Source organism: Cimex lectularius, unplaced genomic scaffold, assembly GCF_000648675.2.
Source record: "Cimex lectularius strain Harlan isolate CLEC.00 unplaced genomic scaffold, Clec_2.1 scaffold286, whole genome shotgun sequence".
Taxonomy (NCBI): Eukaryota; Metazoa; Arthropoda; class Insecta; order Hemiptera; family Cimicidae; genus Cimex; species Cimex lectularius.
Window position 1 is genome coordinate 301,570 of NW_019392975.1, and position 17,736 is coordinate 319,305.

General features: G+C 35.9%; 1 protein-coding gene across 1 annotated transcript in view; it reads left to right on the top strand.

Annotated features, from left to right (window-relative positions):
• Nucleotides 1-9,156: 9,156 nt before the first annotated feature.
• The window catches only part of LOC106665525, a 145,489-nt gene continuing 136,909 nt past the window's right edge, over nucleotides 9,157-17,736 (top strand). The window contains exon 1 of the mRNA XM_014391991.2: nucleotides 9,157-9,737. Coding sequence (XP_014247477.1) covers nucleotides 9,449-9,737 — 289 coding nt within the window. The 5' untranslated portion in view covers nucleotides 9,157-9,448. The remainder of the gene's footprint in view (nucleotides 9,738-17,736) is intronic.

Consider the following 17,736-nt stretch of genomic DNA (forward strand, 5'->3'; position numbering starts at 1 on the left):
TTTTAGATCGAGCTTTGTAAAGTAGGTCTTTCCCCTAAGCTTGTCTAACTGGTCATCAATCAGAGGCAGTGGAAATCTATCTTTAACGGTAATTTTATTTAGAGTTCTAAAGTCTACACATAATCTGATATCTCCAGGCTTTTTCTTTACCAACACAATAGGTGATGCGTAAGGGGAGTTATTTTCCTTTATAACCCCATTAGCTAATAAGTCCTCAATTATTATATTTACTTTAATTATCTCTGTAAGGGCTAATTGTCTTGGTCCAAAATTAAATGCTTTATGATCATGTATTAATTTAACTTCTGCTTCTTTACTCAGTTCCGGTTCTTTCGGTTTCTCTTTACCTTCATAATCTTTTACCAAATTCTCAATTACGTATTTATGTTCTGTTTATAAATTTTTATTAATAGCAAGTTTTGGAATTGTTTTAGTTTCTTTACAATCAATTAACATTAATTGTTTAACAAAATTTTCCTTTTCTTCATCAGAATTATTTTTCTTTATTTTCACCCTGCCAGTAAAGCTGATAGAGATCAGGGGGTTAGAAATAAAATCTCTGTCTAAAAGGCATTTGTATTGAATCAGAACTTACCACATAAAAGTTTATCGGGAACTCTATATATTCGCATTCTTTAATAATGATTTTTGTCAGAAAAATTCCCAAAACATTTAATTTGGATTTATTTATTCCCTTGAAATGATTTGTACCAGCACACAAAATTTTGTCAACGTTCACAAGGTCCCTATTGATCAAAGATATACCTGAGCCAGAATCAATGAAAGCTTCTGTGTCCTTCTGCGATCCGCTGATTCTCACTGAAGTGAAATTGGGTGGTCTGGTTGTCTCTTCAATAACTGTGATCTGCTTGGAAGAGCCTTCTCTTGAGTACCATCCTTAGGAAATGACTTACAGCCTGCAATCTGGAGTCCTATTCGGCCACATCTGTAGCAGCTTCCCTTCTATCGTTTTGGCCGGGTGCATTCTGCAATTCGGTGACCTTCCCCGTTGCAGTTAAAACATTTCAGTTTGTTACTTCAAACATTCAACATTCAAATTTATTTAATTTTGGACATTAATTGATATCAAATTTTGACAAATATTATACAAAAAAACATTACTTTTTGCTAAAGAAATGGGAGAATATCCAGGTACACTTCCCACATCAATTCCCAAAACTTCATCTCAATGTCTTGCAACAAATGTTAACAAAATAGCTATTTATTAGATTAGTATTAATTACAGTCTGTAATCTGGTGCCCCATTCGGCCACATCTGTAGCAGCTTCCATTCTCTCATTTTGGCCGGGTGCATCCTGCAATTCGGTGACCATCCCTGTTGCAGTTAAAACATTTCAATTTGTTATTTAATGTTTTAGAAGTGTTTTTGCTTGGTCCATCGTTCCTTAATAGTTTTCTTCTCGAGATGTTGGGAGGCAGTCTTAACCATATGGTCAGTGCTCCCATTTTCTATTGTACTTGTTCGCCAGCAGCCAAGTTTTAAATGGCGCCGACAAACACCACCAGGAGAGAGGAATCGAAATTAATAAAATAAAATAAAATAAAAGTGTTGTTTCACCATTCCCGATTTTAAGAGGGATGTTAGTTTAGGAATGGTTAAATGAAGGAATAAATAATGAACGAAAGGATAATTGAAGACTCACTGTTTAATGAAGTTTCTATGGCTTACAAAGTGGTAGATGATCGTATTGGAGACGTGAAGGCGATGAAGACCGGGAAGTGGTGAAGGTCTCCTGAATGCGATATCCTGCGTTGTTTGGCGATGATTAGGCCGGTATACCGACCTGGCTCCTGCAGCGTCGTTGATGATGCAGGATGATGTAATCCGGTAGCGTGAGGATGAGACGATGCAATCCAGGTAGTAGCCAGTGAGATGATGGAGTCTTCGTGGGATAATGGAGGATGTTGCGTTCGCGGGATTATAATGATGGTAGATGGAAGAAGATGATATATTAAGGTTAAATGGCGATGATAGGCGGGGATTCGCGTAGCGAAGAGACTTTAAGAAGCGGCGATCTTACACGGAGTCAAATTACTATGGCGCAACACTTTAGCGGGATAGGGCGGAAAAGACGTGTGCTCGCTCCGAGAGCTGGCGGAGAAGAGAGCCCGAGAGGCCTGGAAGGGATGAGTTTTTTAGGAAAAAGGAGGGAAGTATATGACGATTGGTGGATTTCTAGAAGATAGGGGTTGTAGATAGAGGGGTACAATCTACGTCGCAAATCGGGCGCTTCGGTGACGTAGACGCGCCCGAACAGTACTTAAGGCCTCTTTTGGACGAGGCGGTTTGGTTGATCCAACTAAGTTGCCCAGTTAACTCTCAACTAGTTTACTGTGTGTGAAGACTTGGTTTCACACCAGGCAACTTGTGGAATCAACCTCTCTTCCCAACGGGATGTCAGTGCATGTTAGAACCCGAGGGAGCAGGAGCACTTCTTGTGCTTGTTCTTCTGCAAAAAGAAAAAGAAAAAAGGAGGAAACACAGTAAAGAAAAGTATGGGATAGCCATTGTTATAAAATTGGGAAACGGGCGCTTTCTCTCAAATACTGTTCTGCTACTTCCCTCCAAACTTCACTTCTTTTAATTTTATCACTATAGTCCTCATACCTCATGTCCCATAATATCTTCAATGAACTGCTCCGCATTGAATCTTGTAATTGCAACGCTTTCCATGGTGAACTCAGTTGACTCAACTAGGTGACTGGTGTGAAGAACAAATGCCGACTAGTGTCGTTTGAGTTGAGTCAACCAGTGGGGATGAGAATGTGAGCGGCACCCGCCTGGGCGGACGAGTTGACTGCGTGTGAAGGGGTTGAGGTGATTCCCAAACATTTTGCTACTCATTGACACCTGTCCGTTCAACTAGTTGCCTTGTCTGAAAGAGGCCTAAATGCATCCGACCCATGAGGATGCAACCCTGCTCAATCTGCTTTAGGTGACTTCTTATATCTTATATTAGGGGGAGATGTATTTTGGTGTTCAGCAGCGAGTCAGTGATGATTCTACTATCAGTAACAATTCTTATTTTTTATGCGTTTCTAGGCTGGTTATCGACCCATTCTAGTGCTTTATCTTTAGCCAGTTGCTCAGCCTAGTTATTAGAGCATTGGCCACTCAACTGGAATACATGTTCAAGAATCTGTACATTCGTGCTGAAGACAACCAATATGCAGCTTGATGATTCGAATCTTTTAGGCTTGTCCAATACAATCCACTAATAGGCTTCATGCTTGCAAAATCATACATTCTGTGTTGTGTGAAATTGCCTGGTACCTTTAATAACCCTCAATAGAAACAACCTTCGAACCTTCTTGTTTTTTTTTAATTTATAAAAATGTTTTATCTTATGATTCTTCCTTCTTGAAAGGGATAATAGGTCATCTCAAAAAACCACAACCAGTTTTTATCCACAACGTTTCGGATTTATTTTAATCCTTCCTCAGGTGAGTTAACGCTTGTACACAGAACAAATATTATTTTTGTTTGTTTTTTTACATTTTTATATCAACATGGTTATCATTGTTTCTTCACTACTTACAATGGTTAAAAAAGTGGTCGTCAGTCACTAATATTTTATAACAGTTTATTTTAAAAAAGAGCCAATGTGGTACTTATTCAGACTAGAAACAAACGTTTTTTTAAAATAAACTGTTATAAAATATTAATAACTGACGACCACTTTTTTAACCATTGTAAGTAGTGAAGAAACAATGATAACCATGTTGATATAAAAATGTAAAAAAAAAAAAAAAATTGGATGTTGTGGATAAAAACTGGTTGTGGTTTTTTGAGATGACCTATTATCCCACCTTCAAGAAGGAAGAATCATAAGATTAACTGTTGAGGTCGAAAAATGTTTTACCTAATGTTTTTGTTAATTTTTAGAGCAGAATGCCAAACCGGCACTGCATAAAGCATCATTAGTAAAACAGCACTCTTATATATAACATTGGGCTTCACTGCCAATCCACCAGTGAATTTTCACGGCTCTGGACAACAAATTAACAAATTGCTCATACTTCTCGCAAACATGCTCTACATCTGGGCTCACTTCAACCTCTGATCAAAGATTACACCGTGGAACTTCACGATATTAACTTTTCCAGCCGTTCAGTGTTTAGATAAATTACGATATTTTCCAAGTCAGGGTTTACTCTTCTAGACAGATGTAGGGTCTTAGAATTTGCCTTACTAAATTTAATTTTATGTTCTAACACCCATTCTTAAACCAGTCGCAAAACAGAGTTTGCTTCCGCACTTAACTCCAGCCTGTTTCTGGCTTCAAAGGGTCAAAAGTGACTCCAGCATATTCCACAGGGTCCACAGCATGAGCCTTGAGCCTCTTTTGTGGCCGGTGCTTCTTTATCACATGCCTTCTTATCTGTGAAGTAATCTCGTGAGAGGAGATACAGCTTTCTTGGACATTTTTTTTTCTCTTAGAGCTCCGAGAATACCAGGCCATCAGGCGGCACCAAATGCCCCCTGAACATCTATTGATACAAGCAGCATGTCCATTGCATGTTTAAGTTTTCATTAATAAAATTAATGGCCGTTTTTAGTGCCTGCATTGACTGGTTTCTCATGGCATATCTTCTAGGTGCGACGCTGCGTTAGTAGCCTTGTTACCACAGTGTTTGGCTTGGTGAGTCTGGTCTAAAATTTGTCAGACTCATGGGAACATAAAGATTCATTACTGCTCAAGGTAGCTCGGCCTTTACAGTATATACTCTGAATCAAAAACTCGACGGATGACAAGCCTCAGTACAGCTCGAGCACCCATTCCCACAAGCTGTTCTTTGTTGAATTTGAATGGTTTTTTCTGAAATGAACTCATTTTTCAACATCTACAAATCATAATAGAACACTGCACAAGCGTTGATCTTTAAATCAAAACTTTAACAATTTATTAATTAAAATGTATAATTCATTCAGAAAATTTACACAATGGTTTCTAGTGGCTGCTCAAGTTCGCCAAGCATGAGCTTCAGCCACGACATGAGCCTTTCCATGTCGTGTGAATGGCTTGTGGGCAGAATATAACAGACCACAACAGATCACAAGTCTGTGAAGGTTAGTCAAGCCCACGCCGTGGAATAAAGCTTTATTGCTGTGACCACATTTGTAATATGATTATTTGGAGTCGTGAGATGCGGTCTCACGATCTCCAAATAACCATTAACTAACGATCACTCAATACCACACATTTGTAGTATGTAATAACTACAGGAATACAGACGGTTCGAGGGTCAGTAAGGGGGTTGGCAGCGCAGTATGCTGGGAAAAATACGCTAAAACAATTCCTCTCCCAAAGGCTGCAAGTATCTTTACCGCAGATTTGACTGCCATATCATCCGTGCTGAGTGAAACTGAACACATTGGGTGCAACCAATATGTCATATGCACCGACTCACTCAGTGCGGTCTTAGCCATCCGTAATATCTTCACCATGGACCCACTAATCCAGGCAATACAAGAAAAAATCAGAGAAATACACGAACAAAGAAAAGAGGTTATTGCCTGGATACCGGGCCATGTAGGCATAGAAGGTAATGAAAATGCCGATCAAGCTGCTAAACGATAATGCCACATCACCCAGAAACTCCCGTGAACCCAACGGACGTCAAAAAATATATGAAGAATCTTTGTTGGAAAGATTGGCAGAACCGCTGGGCCAAAATGACCGACAAATCAAAAGAACTAAAAACAGTCGGTCAAACCGTGGGCCATGGATAGTATGAGGAAAACAGAGAGAATAATGTTGACCCGACTGCGAATAGGCCACACTAGACTGACGCATGGTCATCTCTTGGCGAGAAAAGGTTCACGGAGATGCCCATTGTGCTGTGCACAAATAACTGTTAAGCATTTACTAACCGAATGCGAACTATTGGCGCCACACAGTACAAAGTGTGGCCTTTTCTCGAGTTTGAAAGAGGTTTTACAACACAGCAATGACAACAGCAAGAAAATAATCAAATATCTGAAGCAAATAAATGCATATGGTTGCCTTTAATGCTTCTCCACATGTGGTTTCGTTTTCCCTTCCTGAAGTAAGTGTATTTATTGGCGAGAATGTCTGAGTGTATGGGTAGTGGTCGGAATATCGAGTACACCACAGACCCACCAAATTAGGATAGATATCTCTTTGTGTGTTTTGAGTATAATTGAAATATTTATTGGCACGAAAGTAATATGTATGGGTGGGTTGTGCAGGAATATCGAGTACTCCACAGACCCACTGATTTATGTTAGTATTGGGCTATAATATCTTTTAGAGTGAATGGACGGAGACACTGTTGTAATATTAAATGCGCCAGTGGCTCCGCATTTTTTTTATTTGTAAATACAGAATGATTGGTTACTGTTTGAGTGAATGTATTTATTAGTGCGATAGTAGTGTATGCATGGGTGGGTCTACGGTGGAATATTAAGTACCCCATAAACCACAAACCTAGGTTAATATTTAAGATTAATCGTAATTTTAATTGTACATAATTTATGGATGTATTTATTAGCATGAATGAGGGCGGGTCTTCAGAGGAATATCGAGTACTCTGAAGCCCGCCTATAGGCTAGGCTAGGATTGAATGTTAGTGAATGAGATAGTTTCAGAGCCTTTTCACCACGTGTGGGAGGGCTAAAAATGTAGAAATAACGTCCCAGAACGCAACCAGAAAGATCGCGAGACTTCCTAGAGAAAAGCTAATTAAAAAAAAAAAAATTAAATAAATAAATAAATTTATAAAACGTGAGGTGCCAAAGTCGCTATCTCGCAACTCTCGACTCAACCGCGGCTTCAATTTCGATAAATCGAAAAAAAATGATACTTTTCAAATAGTTTTTATACTTTTTATTTTTCCTTAGTTTTATAAAAATTTTGTGGATATTTGACCATATTTTACTACTCGACTCAGCAGGTCGATTTACATCGAAAAAATAAGTAAAAATTTTTTCGACTTTTTTAGGGTTTTGAGTTTTTCTCGAAAACTACTTGTACTACGGGCCTAATTCTTTTTCCAGTTGACTCAGCAATTCGATTTACATAGAAAAAGTCAATAAAATTTTTTTCGATTGTTTATGGTTTTTTTGCGTTTTTCTCGAAAACTACGTGTCCTACGAGTGTATTTCCTTTTGTACTCGACTCAGCAGGTCGATTTGCATAGAAAAAGTAAGTAAAAATGTTTTCGACTTTTTTGGGTTTTTCTCGATAACTGCGTGTCTTACGAGCCTAATGCCTTTTTCAATCGATTCAGCAGGTCATTTTACATAGAAAAAGTCAATAAAATTGTATTTGATTCTTTCGTTTTTTTGCGTTTTGCTCGAAAACTACGTGTTCTACGGGCCTAATTCCTTTTCCAATCGACTCAGCAAGTCGATTTACATCGAAAAATCAAAGAAAATTTTTTCGATTTTTTGTTTGTTTTTTGCGTTTTTCTCGAAAACCACTTGTTCTACGATCCAAATTCCTTTTCCAATCGACTCAGTAGGTCTAGTTACATCGAATAAGTCAATTAACAATTTTTCGAATTTTTTGTTTGGAACTACGTGTCCCTAGAATTAATTCCTATTCTAGGGACACGTAGTTTTCGAGAAAAACGAAAAAAAATCTGAAAAAGTTGAAACATTTTTTTGTTACTTTCCTTGTAAATCGACCTGCTGAGTCGATTGGAAAATAAATTAGACTCGTAGAACGATAAAAAATCGAAAAAAATTGAAAAGTACACACCCGCCTTCTTAGGTATTGGCGTTTTTATTTAATTTAAGTTAATTTTATTATTTTTATTAATTGTTTCGCGACCACACCAGCGCGCGCCCTATTTAAAGGCGCCTACAGAGTTTGTTCGCAATGTCAACAGCTTGACTGTCTTAATGATTCTTAAAATCTTCCCACTAGGTTTTTTAAATAGAGACTTTTAATTTTTGAAGAATCTTTTTTCCTTTTTTTTTGGGGTGTGTTTCAAAAATTACGGGATTGTCTAACTTAATTCTATTTTAAATCATCCCACTATATTCTTTGTAATTGAAAAAGACTATTGAAATAAAATTTCCTTCATTTGGTTTTTCCAGTTTGTTACCAAAAGTGACTGGCTTTATTCTTACTAACATCTTACACTTAATTTTTAATTCCAATCAACCCAGTACGTGGCTTTACATGGAAAATGATAAAAAATTTGTCTATTTTTTCGGGGTTTGTTGTATTTGCCAAAAATACATGGTTTACGAGCTTAATTTTTCTCCCAATGGACCCTGTATGTCGTTTTACATCGGAACAGGTTTATTTTAGGTATTCTGTTTTTCTCAAAAACTATGTGGTTTACGAGCTTAATTCTTTTTCCACTCGACCTACCGATCACAATAGAAGGAAAAACCAATGTTTAAACAATTTTTACGGTGGTTGTTTGGGTAGAGATGTTTATCCTTTTTAATTGATTTAAAATTGTGTTAATTTTTTTGAAACTTTTATGGAGTGAATTGACCAATCAAACTTGTCATTAAGGACAACGCTTCACTTTTTAACCTCTGAACTATAATCTATTGCTACAAATATTAATTGTTTGTGTTCATTGAGTAACTTAATTGTGTCATTTTTCCGCTCTGCTGTATTTTTAGCTGTGAAGTAAGCTTCCGATAGTGTATGGTACTGAGGTCTTTACCGGAAGCTTAATAGATTCCTAACTTTTTCCTTCTACCTGATCCTAAAACCCTAACCGAAAGACACTAAGTCATCTGTCTCCAGCGAAGTCACAAACGCAAGAGTACCACAAGGAAGGATCCATCTAAATTATACACCGCACATAATACAGATAATGCGTAAAATACCGCTATCCTTTGCCTTCTTAAAGATCTGTCATCCCAACCAGAAACCTGCAAACCCTTGAAAATGACAACAAACATACAAAAACGTGAACATGTCACTTATGCTGCTCCCAACAGTAATAATATCTCTCTCCCACCAGCTAATGTAGATCGCTGTTCTGTTTTTCGTTTTTGTAGCCGAAACAAACAATGCTTAGCAACCAAAATGTGAAGCTTGAATATAAAATATTTAGTCGTGAAACGCATAGAACAACTTGTTTTTGTTTTTTTTTTACTTGCATTTATTTATTGTTTTTTGGGTTGTCTTTTATATGGAACTTATTTCCAATGCCATGGGAATAAGCGTTGATTCTTAACCACGATGTCTGTGCCGGAGGTTTGCACCCTGGCCAAACTCGTTTCCCCCTCTGCTCCCTGGCGTCCCCCGCCTAGAACCCTCACCGATTCCAACAATCCCATGCCAGTAAGTGACTTGGTCCGGCCCGGTTTGCTTCGAGTAAGCGGTGTTGCTGTTGTACTTCGTCGAAGACGCACGTTTGGTTTCGTCGATTGTAAGCATTAAAGGCCGCGCGTGCAAGGATGTGATGTGTCTAGGAAGGTCGTCGAAAAATGCCGTTCGTCCAGCGGGTCATAGCCCCGAAGCATCTGAGCCGGATTACCCTCCACGATGAACAGGGGCGGCCCCGGGTGCGCGATGACGAACTGGAGGCCGTAACAAATTTCACCCTCTGCAACGCCCTTAGACAGCTTTCGTCTGTCCTCTCCGTGGCTCAGGACATTTTCGACACCCTCAATAACGAACTTCACCGTGTCTCCCAGAGGACTTTCAATATAAAAAAAAGGATACAGACTCTTCAGGACAACGTCGACAACTTCGATCCCAAATCAGTTACAGTCCGTAAGTAAACACTTCACAAGATTTTCATCTCTTGCACCTTGTCTGGCAGTAGAAAGAGGTGGCCGCGACGCAAAAAAGACTTCCTTACCGTCTACCTAATTTTGAGAAAATACAATTCTCTCATTTGATTTATCTTTTTATATATTTATATAAGATATTTTTACAATATTTCTACCATAAAGGTTTTATGAAATTTGTAGTTTTGCCAGAAATTTATCATCTATAGCCTGCACATTTCCTATTTTTTGAGTAAATTCCATCGCCTGAAAGATATTTGGCAATCGGTTGTCAAATGTAATGAATCATGATTGCATCAATTTTAGTTTAACTAAGTTTGACATTTAGCCTGCTGAAAATTATTTAATCGTCTCCACCACTTCTCTTTTTCGGCACAATAAATTTGATCATCTGGAAGAGTCAGTTAAAGCTTCTAGTTGTTTTTCGCTGAGCCAAGAACAGACTACATTTCCAACATAATAAATTAGGCAATTAAAACATTTCTCTGTTTGAATTATCCGGGTAACTTTTGACATGTTAGTTGATAAAATTATTGTTACAAGTGAAAATGAGAGAAAAAAAAATTTTTTTTTGCACTGGGGTTGACCTATCTCAAACACCTTAATTAAAGATTAATTAATTGAAAAGAATTTATTTGGTCAAGCGGACCACGAAACTAGTGAACTTAATAAGTTGAAATGAAGTATATCTTCACTAAAGCTCTCCGTGGCCATTTCATTAGTCGCCGAGAATCAAATAGATTACACGACATTTGAAAAATGGCAAAAAGGAGGGAAAATTCAAAAGGTGGGGTTGAGATGGGAAGTTAGTGTCTGAGTGGATCGAAGACACGATAGCTCAACTGGTAGAGTAGCGGCGTATCTAGCCGAAGGTCGTGGGTTCGAATCCCGCTCGTGACACTGACTATTTTATCTCACCTAAAAACCTTAATTCATTGAAAGATATTAATTGGTCAAAGAGACCACGAAAACTAGTGAATTTAATACACAACGTGGAAAGAACACAAGTTTTTATGTATATCAAGTAAGTTTATATCAAGGTAATATTTTTGTAACAGGTTCATTTTAATAACATGTAGAAATAAAATTAGTTTCCATATAAAATTTCCTTTAAAGTCGAGGGCAATGGGGCAAAAAATACCTAACTTCAATGTACGGTTTTCACTGTTTGCCGCTTTGATTGAAGACAAGTACAAACACATTTTAGACAATTATCTCTTATAAATGTGTTATTAGTATCCAGGATATGAGAGGGCAGTGGCCTGTTTTCATAAATTACGATTGGCATGCAGGTAGTGGAAAGATCAGCATTATCCTTTTTTTCGCTCCTCGGAGTTCCCAGAAGATGCAGGTACAGGAGGCATTCATACAAATTTAATTTGGACCTATTTTTACCTGGTGGCGTTTTGTATTTCCAAATAGGGGGTCATGGTTTGAGTACTGATAGAAAAAAACATTTTTAATTATAAATGTCTACAGGATGTCTGCTGTTTACTTATCCTCAAACACTGACTTTGCTGAAGCATAATTCTCTCGTTAAATACTTCATAGGATGTAAATTTGTATTCAATACAATTTTTTTGGAGATGTAATTCTCTTTCAATAGAACTTTTTGTGAAAAACGCCTTGGATTTTACTTTCGCAATCAATGATGTGGCCTGGATTTTTTTTAAAAATGCAACTTCGCTCGAAAATTAGTGATATAAAAGCAGTCTAACCTAAGCTCCGAAGGATAACGCATTGTTTGTTGTGGCGAAAAATGTTGTTTGTTGTAGTTCAGAAAAATGTGAGATCGATGAAAGTGTTTCGTTATATCGTTAATTCATCAAGTCGGTTTCACTTTTTACCTTTTATGTGAAAGTTTTTTAAAAAACAATTTTTGTCTCTATCTGTATTTGTGACAAGTTGGATTTAAATAACTGTGTGAATACCATGAAAAATTTATATTTCTTCACCTCTGCAAAAAATGTTAGAAAAACTGTTCTTGGCATTTTATTATGTATATATAAGCAGGGTAATACTATTTTTGAGAGAATGGAAACAATTTACCAGAAGACTAGCTGCAGGCTGCGGAGCAGTCAATAATACCTACTCTAACAGATTTACATAGGAAAGGAATCATGGTCTTTTGACAAAACATTAGGGGAATCTATTTGTAGATTTGGTCTCTATATTAGAGATGGAATAACCACTGCCAAATTTAGCAGAAGAATTAATTACTGGAGATGCTGACTCATGCCGGAACTCTAAGGAAAAACAAAACCTTCCCAAGAGGTTTTGCCTTCAAATATTGCTAACTGGGACCAGAGAAAAGTGTCGCGTATCCAAACTATTGTGAGTACTCCAATCCCTACAAACAATGATTTTTAAATAATCTCTGACGCTAAAACGTAAAATAAAAATAATACAGAAACAAAACATAAGAAAGTTCTACCGATTTACATTAAGAACGTAGTGAATACTCATTCACTAAAATTTTTTTTAGAAAACATAGGAGGCGTCAATTCCTTCTTCATATAAAACACTAAAAATTCTCTAAAACTACTCGCAATCAAACCAACAACCTACAGACAATTTATAAAATTTTTGGAAAAAACTCCAACTGAATTCCTTACGTATCGACTACAAGAAGAAGAAAAAAGTACAGAATTTTATTCTATGCTTCTCTATCCCCACAGGATTAATAGTTGAAGAATTAAGCAACAAAGGATACAAAGAAGTTAATTGCATTAACACTCTATTACGATTTAAGCTACCATTGAACACGTTTTTTATAGACGTAGACGAAAACATATGTAATTATAAAAATCTATGATATCACGACCTATTGTACAGACAAATAAAGATTGAAGAACCTTTTAAGCATAGATAAATCGTGCAATGCACGAGGTGCCAAGGCATCGGGCACATCAAATCCTATTGTAGATATCAGCATCGGGTGCAATGCCTTCAAAGTCTTACAGCAAAACGCACAAGAAACACGGAACAAGAACAACAAGCTAAACATATCCAATAGTATCCCGTCTTTGCTCTCCTAGAGGTCGCACTTGACAACGCGAAAGGTTAAACTGGCATTTACAATACAGTAGATCAAGCGCTACCAAATATCTACCAACATCATCCAAAAAATATCCGGATATTCTGGATTTTTTTGTTTGAAGTGAATAAATAATATTCCTTTTCAAACAAACACCTCCACCGACTTATCGTATGACCGTCTACCTGCCTTTTTATCACATCAATTAAAACTTATCAAAAATAATCGTCTTACTAACTCCTGGACCAATGAATTAGAAAAAATTTCGTTCCTTGCTTGATCAAAAACTTTCCATCCCAATTAGCTTAAAAACACCAAGAGAACTAGAAAACGCGGTTGATTTGCAAAAACAATACAAAATGTAGCATGGGAATTTTCATTGTCTCACACTCAAAAAGAAAATCTTACAAATTAACCTTTCTACGTAAGGTAATTAATATCCGAAAAAAGAAGGACTAGAAACCTTTGGCTCAAAAATCAGTCATTGACAAACAAATTTACAACAAACTTTTCTATACACTGAAAAAATAAATAAAACTATTTAAACAACTATCATACGAAACACATTTAAAACTGTTATCAACAGAGGATGGGAGCGTCTGGCGTAGTACTAAACATATCGTTTCTGATAAAGAAAAGTCCAAAACATTTTCGAAATATCTCTCAGAGGTATTCAAACCTCATAACTTAATCGATATTGAACACGATAAATTTATATCAGATTCACTTATGACACCTATACCATCTAATTTACCACCTAAACCAATAATTCTAAAACAGGTATCACTATAAATAGGTTTGATAACAGCTGAAGTTCTTCAAGAACAATACTTTTTAAAAGGATAGTTCCTACTCACAGTAAGTTGTATTACTATAAATTACTATAAAAATAATAACAATTAAAATAATTAGTTTAATTGTTATTATTTTTATAGTAATATTAAGTATTTATTATTCTAATATTTATTTGTGTTATAATTTCCGCGTTTCGCACGTTCAAATTGAGCGTCATTAAAAAAATCAGCTGATAATTGGAACGTCGCGTTGGCGGAGGTATCAGCGGTTCACTTTGGCAATTCATGTCGAGAGACGTGGTTGTAGAAGTCCTTCAACCTGATGATGAGCTAAAAGGCTCGAAATCCGGATCGTTGCAAAACAACTTACTGTGAGTAGGAACTATCCTTTTAAAAAGTATTGAACACCACTCACTCCATCATTTATAATTTCTATTCTTCAAGAACTTCCTAAATGCCATTGTCTTTTTGACTTCTTTATTTAACGCAATTTTGAGAACTATACACTTTCCCATATAATGGAAACTTCTTACATTAAAATGATTCCATAGCTCTATAAAAAATATAAGCGCCCCATCGTCTTATCTTCCTATTAGTTAGTTGCCCTTTCCTTCTAAATTTTTCAAAAAATTAATTACAAAAGAATTATCTCTATTGCTACTTCAAACAACATCTTGCTACACCATCAATTTGTCTTTCGAAACCATCGTTCCACTACTCATCATCTTCACAGAGTTACAGATTTCATTACTTCATGTCTTGAGCAGAAAGAGTACGACTGATATGTTTGTAGATGTTTCTCAGGCCGTTGAAAAAAGTATGACATGAAGGATTATTATACAAATAAAAATTATTTTTACCCCAGGTCCGTTATCTTATTATGCAATCATACCTTAAGGAGAGATATTTCGCTGTAAACCAGGGTACGGAGACCTCTGAGATAGAAGTGCTTGCAGGAGTGTCACAAGGGTCAATAGTCGGTTGTATACCATTTTTACTTCGGATATGTCCACAAATGAGATGCACTTACCGCCACATACGCAGATAACACAGACATATTAACAACTTCTGCACAAGCTTCACATGTTACAAAACCGCATATCAATTAAAAAATGGAGCAATCTTTGGAAAATAAAGTTTTACCCTTAAAGTCACAAAATATGACATTTACACCCCGTCGTGAGACTTGTCTTAGCATATCCTTCTACAATGAACGTGATCCTCAATCCGACAAACGTAACTTTAAAAACAAGTTACATTTAGACATACATTAAGGTAGAACACTAACTTGGAATCCACACACACGATCTTAAAAATAACAGACACTCAACAAACGATTTAACTTTGTCACCTACTCATCCAACAATCAAAATTACTAGTAAAATCAAAACTTTCGCCATACACATACCTACTCAAATCTATTTGGATATAAGGGTGCCAAGCTTTTGGATCGGTCAAAGATTACAAATCTAAAATTTTAATACTAATTGTTTCTGCCTCTTTTTACGTAAACAATAACACACTTCACAGAGATCTTCACATGCCAATAGATTTTTCATCCATCAAAATATATGACAAACGTTTTCATAGTAAATTACAAAATCACACTAACACACAAATACGATTACTCCATTCCCCACAATTTACACGTAAACGTCTGAAAAGAACATGGATGAGACCTCTTAAATGAAAAATATCATTTTGATAATCTAGAGCAGGTGCCAATAGGACTTTCTCTACAACGCCCGTAATGCCACAATCATAAATTGAAATCCAATCTGCTGGTTGGTATACAGTTGTAGATACAAATAAATGAAGTAAGAAAAAGATCTGCAGTTTTGTTCTCTTTACTAATCTCAATAGGAACAAAGACGTAATCACGTATAATGAATTCTTAGTGGAATTTTTTATCAGGATTGATGGATTGATTATACTTTAATGCTAGCAAATTAGTAAATCGTTCAAATTAAAGTTGACTAAATATCAAAGCAATCGTTGTGTTCATCACAACACAGTTTTTTCTAATGCAATTGAAATCATCCATAAACCTGACGACGAGAAAACGTTTACAAAATAGAACAGATATTATATTGTGCGCAATTATGTTTATTGTCAACCGTGAATTAAGAGTTACAATATAGTTGGACCTGATTTGTTGTTGGCCAATTTCTCGGGTGGCGAACTTCCAGTGTTCGGGACTCTTCGATAACTTAATTGATACTTACCCTGTCGGTCATTCGTCTGTTTTTCTTTTCGAATAAAAAGGAACTGGAAATTAAAACGGTCCCGGTGGAACATATGTGTCCAATGGTGAGGGCCTGCCTTAATGGCCCCCACTCAGAAGGATTAGAGAATCAGGACACGAAACACGCAACACCTGTGTGACCGATCTGACTTAGGAACCATCTATTGTTAAAAGTAAATATTTCAAAATACATAAGATCGCTACGTAATATCATTAATCATTACAAATTAATACTAAAAAAAATAACAAATTGAGAAATTCAACAATTATTTTTTTCACATTTCCTATCTGAATCCCTTCATCTTTTTTTATTATTATAAATAAATAATAATAAAATAAACATATTGGATTAACTAGTTGAAAAGTTTATTTGTTTTTCAAAGCGAAAGAAACCATATGACAACTGGGCATAGACCATATGTCCAATTTGTCTCCATAAATCCATATCCTTTCCACTGTCTCTCCAGTGCTGTCCGCTCCGGTCCACCCGTCATACCACCTCGACCGACCTTTTGGTTTCTTTTCCAGTTAAGCCTATAGACGGTTGTCAGGTTTATCTGCTTCCTGCAAAATGGAGAACCGTCCTGATTATCTACAATCTGCCAGTACCCTTTTGTCCAACCAGTAATTCCATCATGTCACTTCAAGATATCTTTAAATGACTTGTAACTTCTGGCTATGCTATTCGTCCAGGTTTGAAAAATTAGACACACACATTTCTTTATTAACTGTGTTTCTGTTTCAAAAATAGACCAGACTTTCTCTGCAAAACCCACTTTAAAGGGGGAAGCGTCCTTTTTCGAACAAAGAATGCATTTTTTCAATATGTGTTTATAAAAAAATACAATATTTATTGCATAGAATGAAACATGTGATTGAACATGAGATTGGGAGCTTTAGCTTCAACTAATTTTTTGTAAATTGCGAATCAAGTGTTTTGGTGGAAGATTTGCATCTCCCTATCCCATACGCTGTTTGAATATTTTCGTTTTTTATATATATTCTATGTTTAAAAGGAACCTTTCCAACAAAACATTGTCTAACAACAACATACTACAAGAGTTGTAATATTTATACAAAAAATTGGAGCTCGACCTGATAATCGCTTCTCCAAAATAGTATTTTCTCACTTTTTGGTACGTTTTTCTCAAACATGCTCATAACATTAAAATGATTATTTTTTCACAATGTAGAGGAATAATAGGATAACAATCGTAGCGATATTTAAACAAATAACCTAGAATCTGAATTTTTTAAATAAAAAAAGTGTAAAATTTTGATTAAATTTTAGTTCTTCATAAAAACTACAGATTCACCATTTTCAAATACTTCGAATTCGTGGTATACTAAGAATAACAATAAAACATAAAAGTTTGTTTATAATAGTAGAGCAAATATTGTAGATTTTGAGAAATAAAATACACTAATAAAAAGTAAAGGCTCACCAAAAAAATATTTTTCAAAATTAAAATCTATCAAGTGGAATTGGTATTAAAACCTAGAAGAAAGAAAATATTCATCTGATAAGCGGGAACATCCGCTTAATTCTATGGTTAAAGCTAATTAGTAGATCTAGATAAACCCACAATTTCAAAACGTTTCTATGAAAGTTTTGGCCTTTCGTTTAGGCCCCAAGATTCAGTTTACTGAGTAAAGTTGCTTTAAACTTTAGCATTTAGTTCTTAAGATCTTGATCAATTGCAAATCACAAGTGGTTAATATTTTTCAAAATCTATTCCTTTTATACTTCAACATACTCCTTTCTAAAACTTACACCTAGTCAACATTAAAGAATGTGAAAATCATTGCATAAACGATGAGTAAACAGGCAATAAAACATTAATACACTTATGACTGAAATTGCTGTCGGCCTAATTTATTTAATAATAGCGTTACATGTTGAACA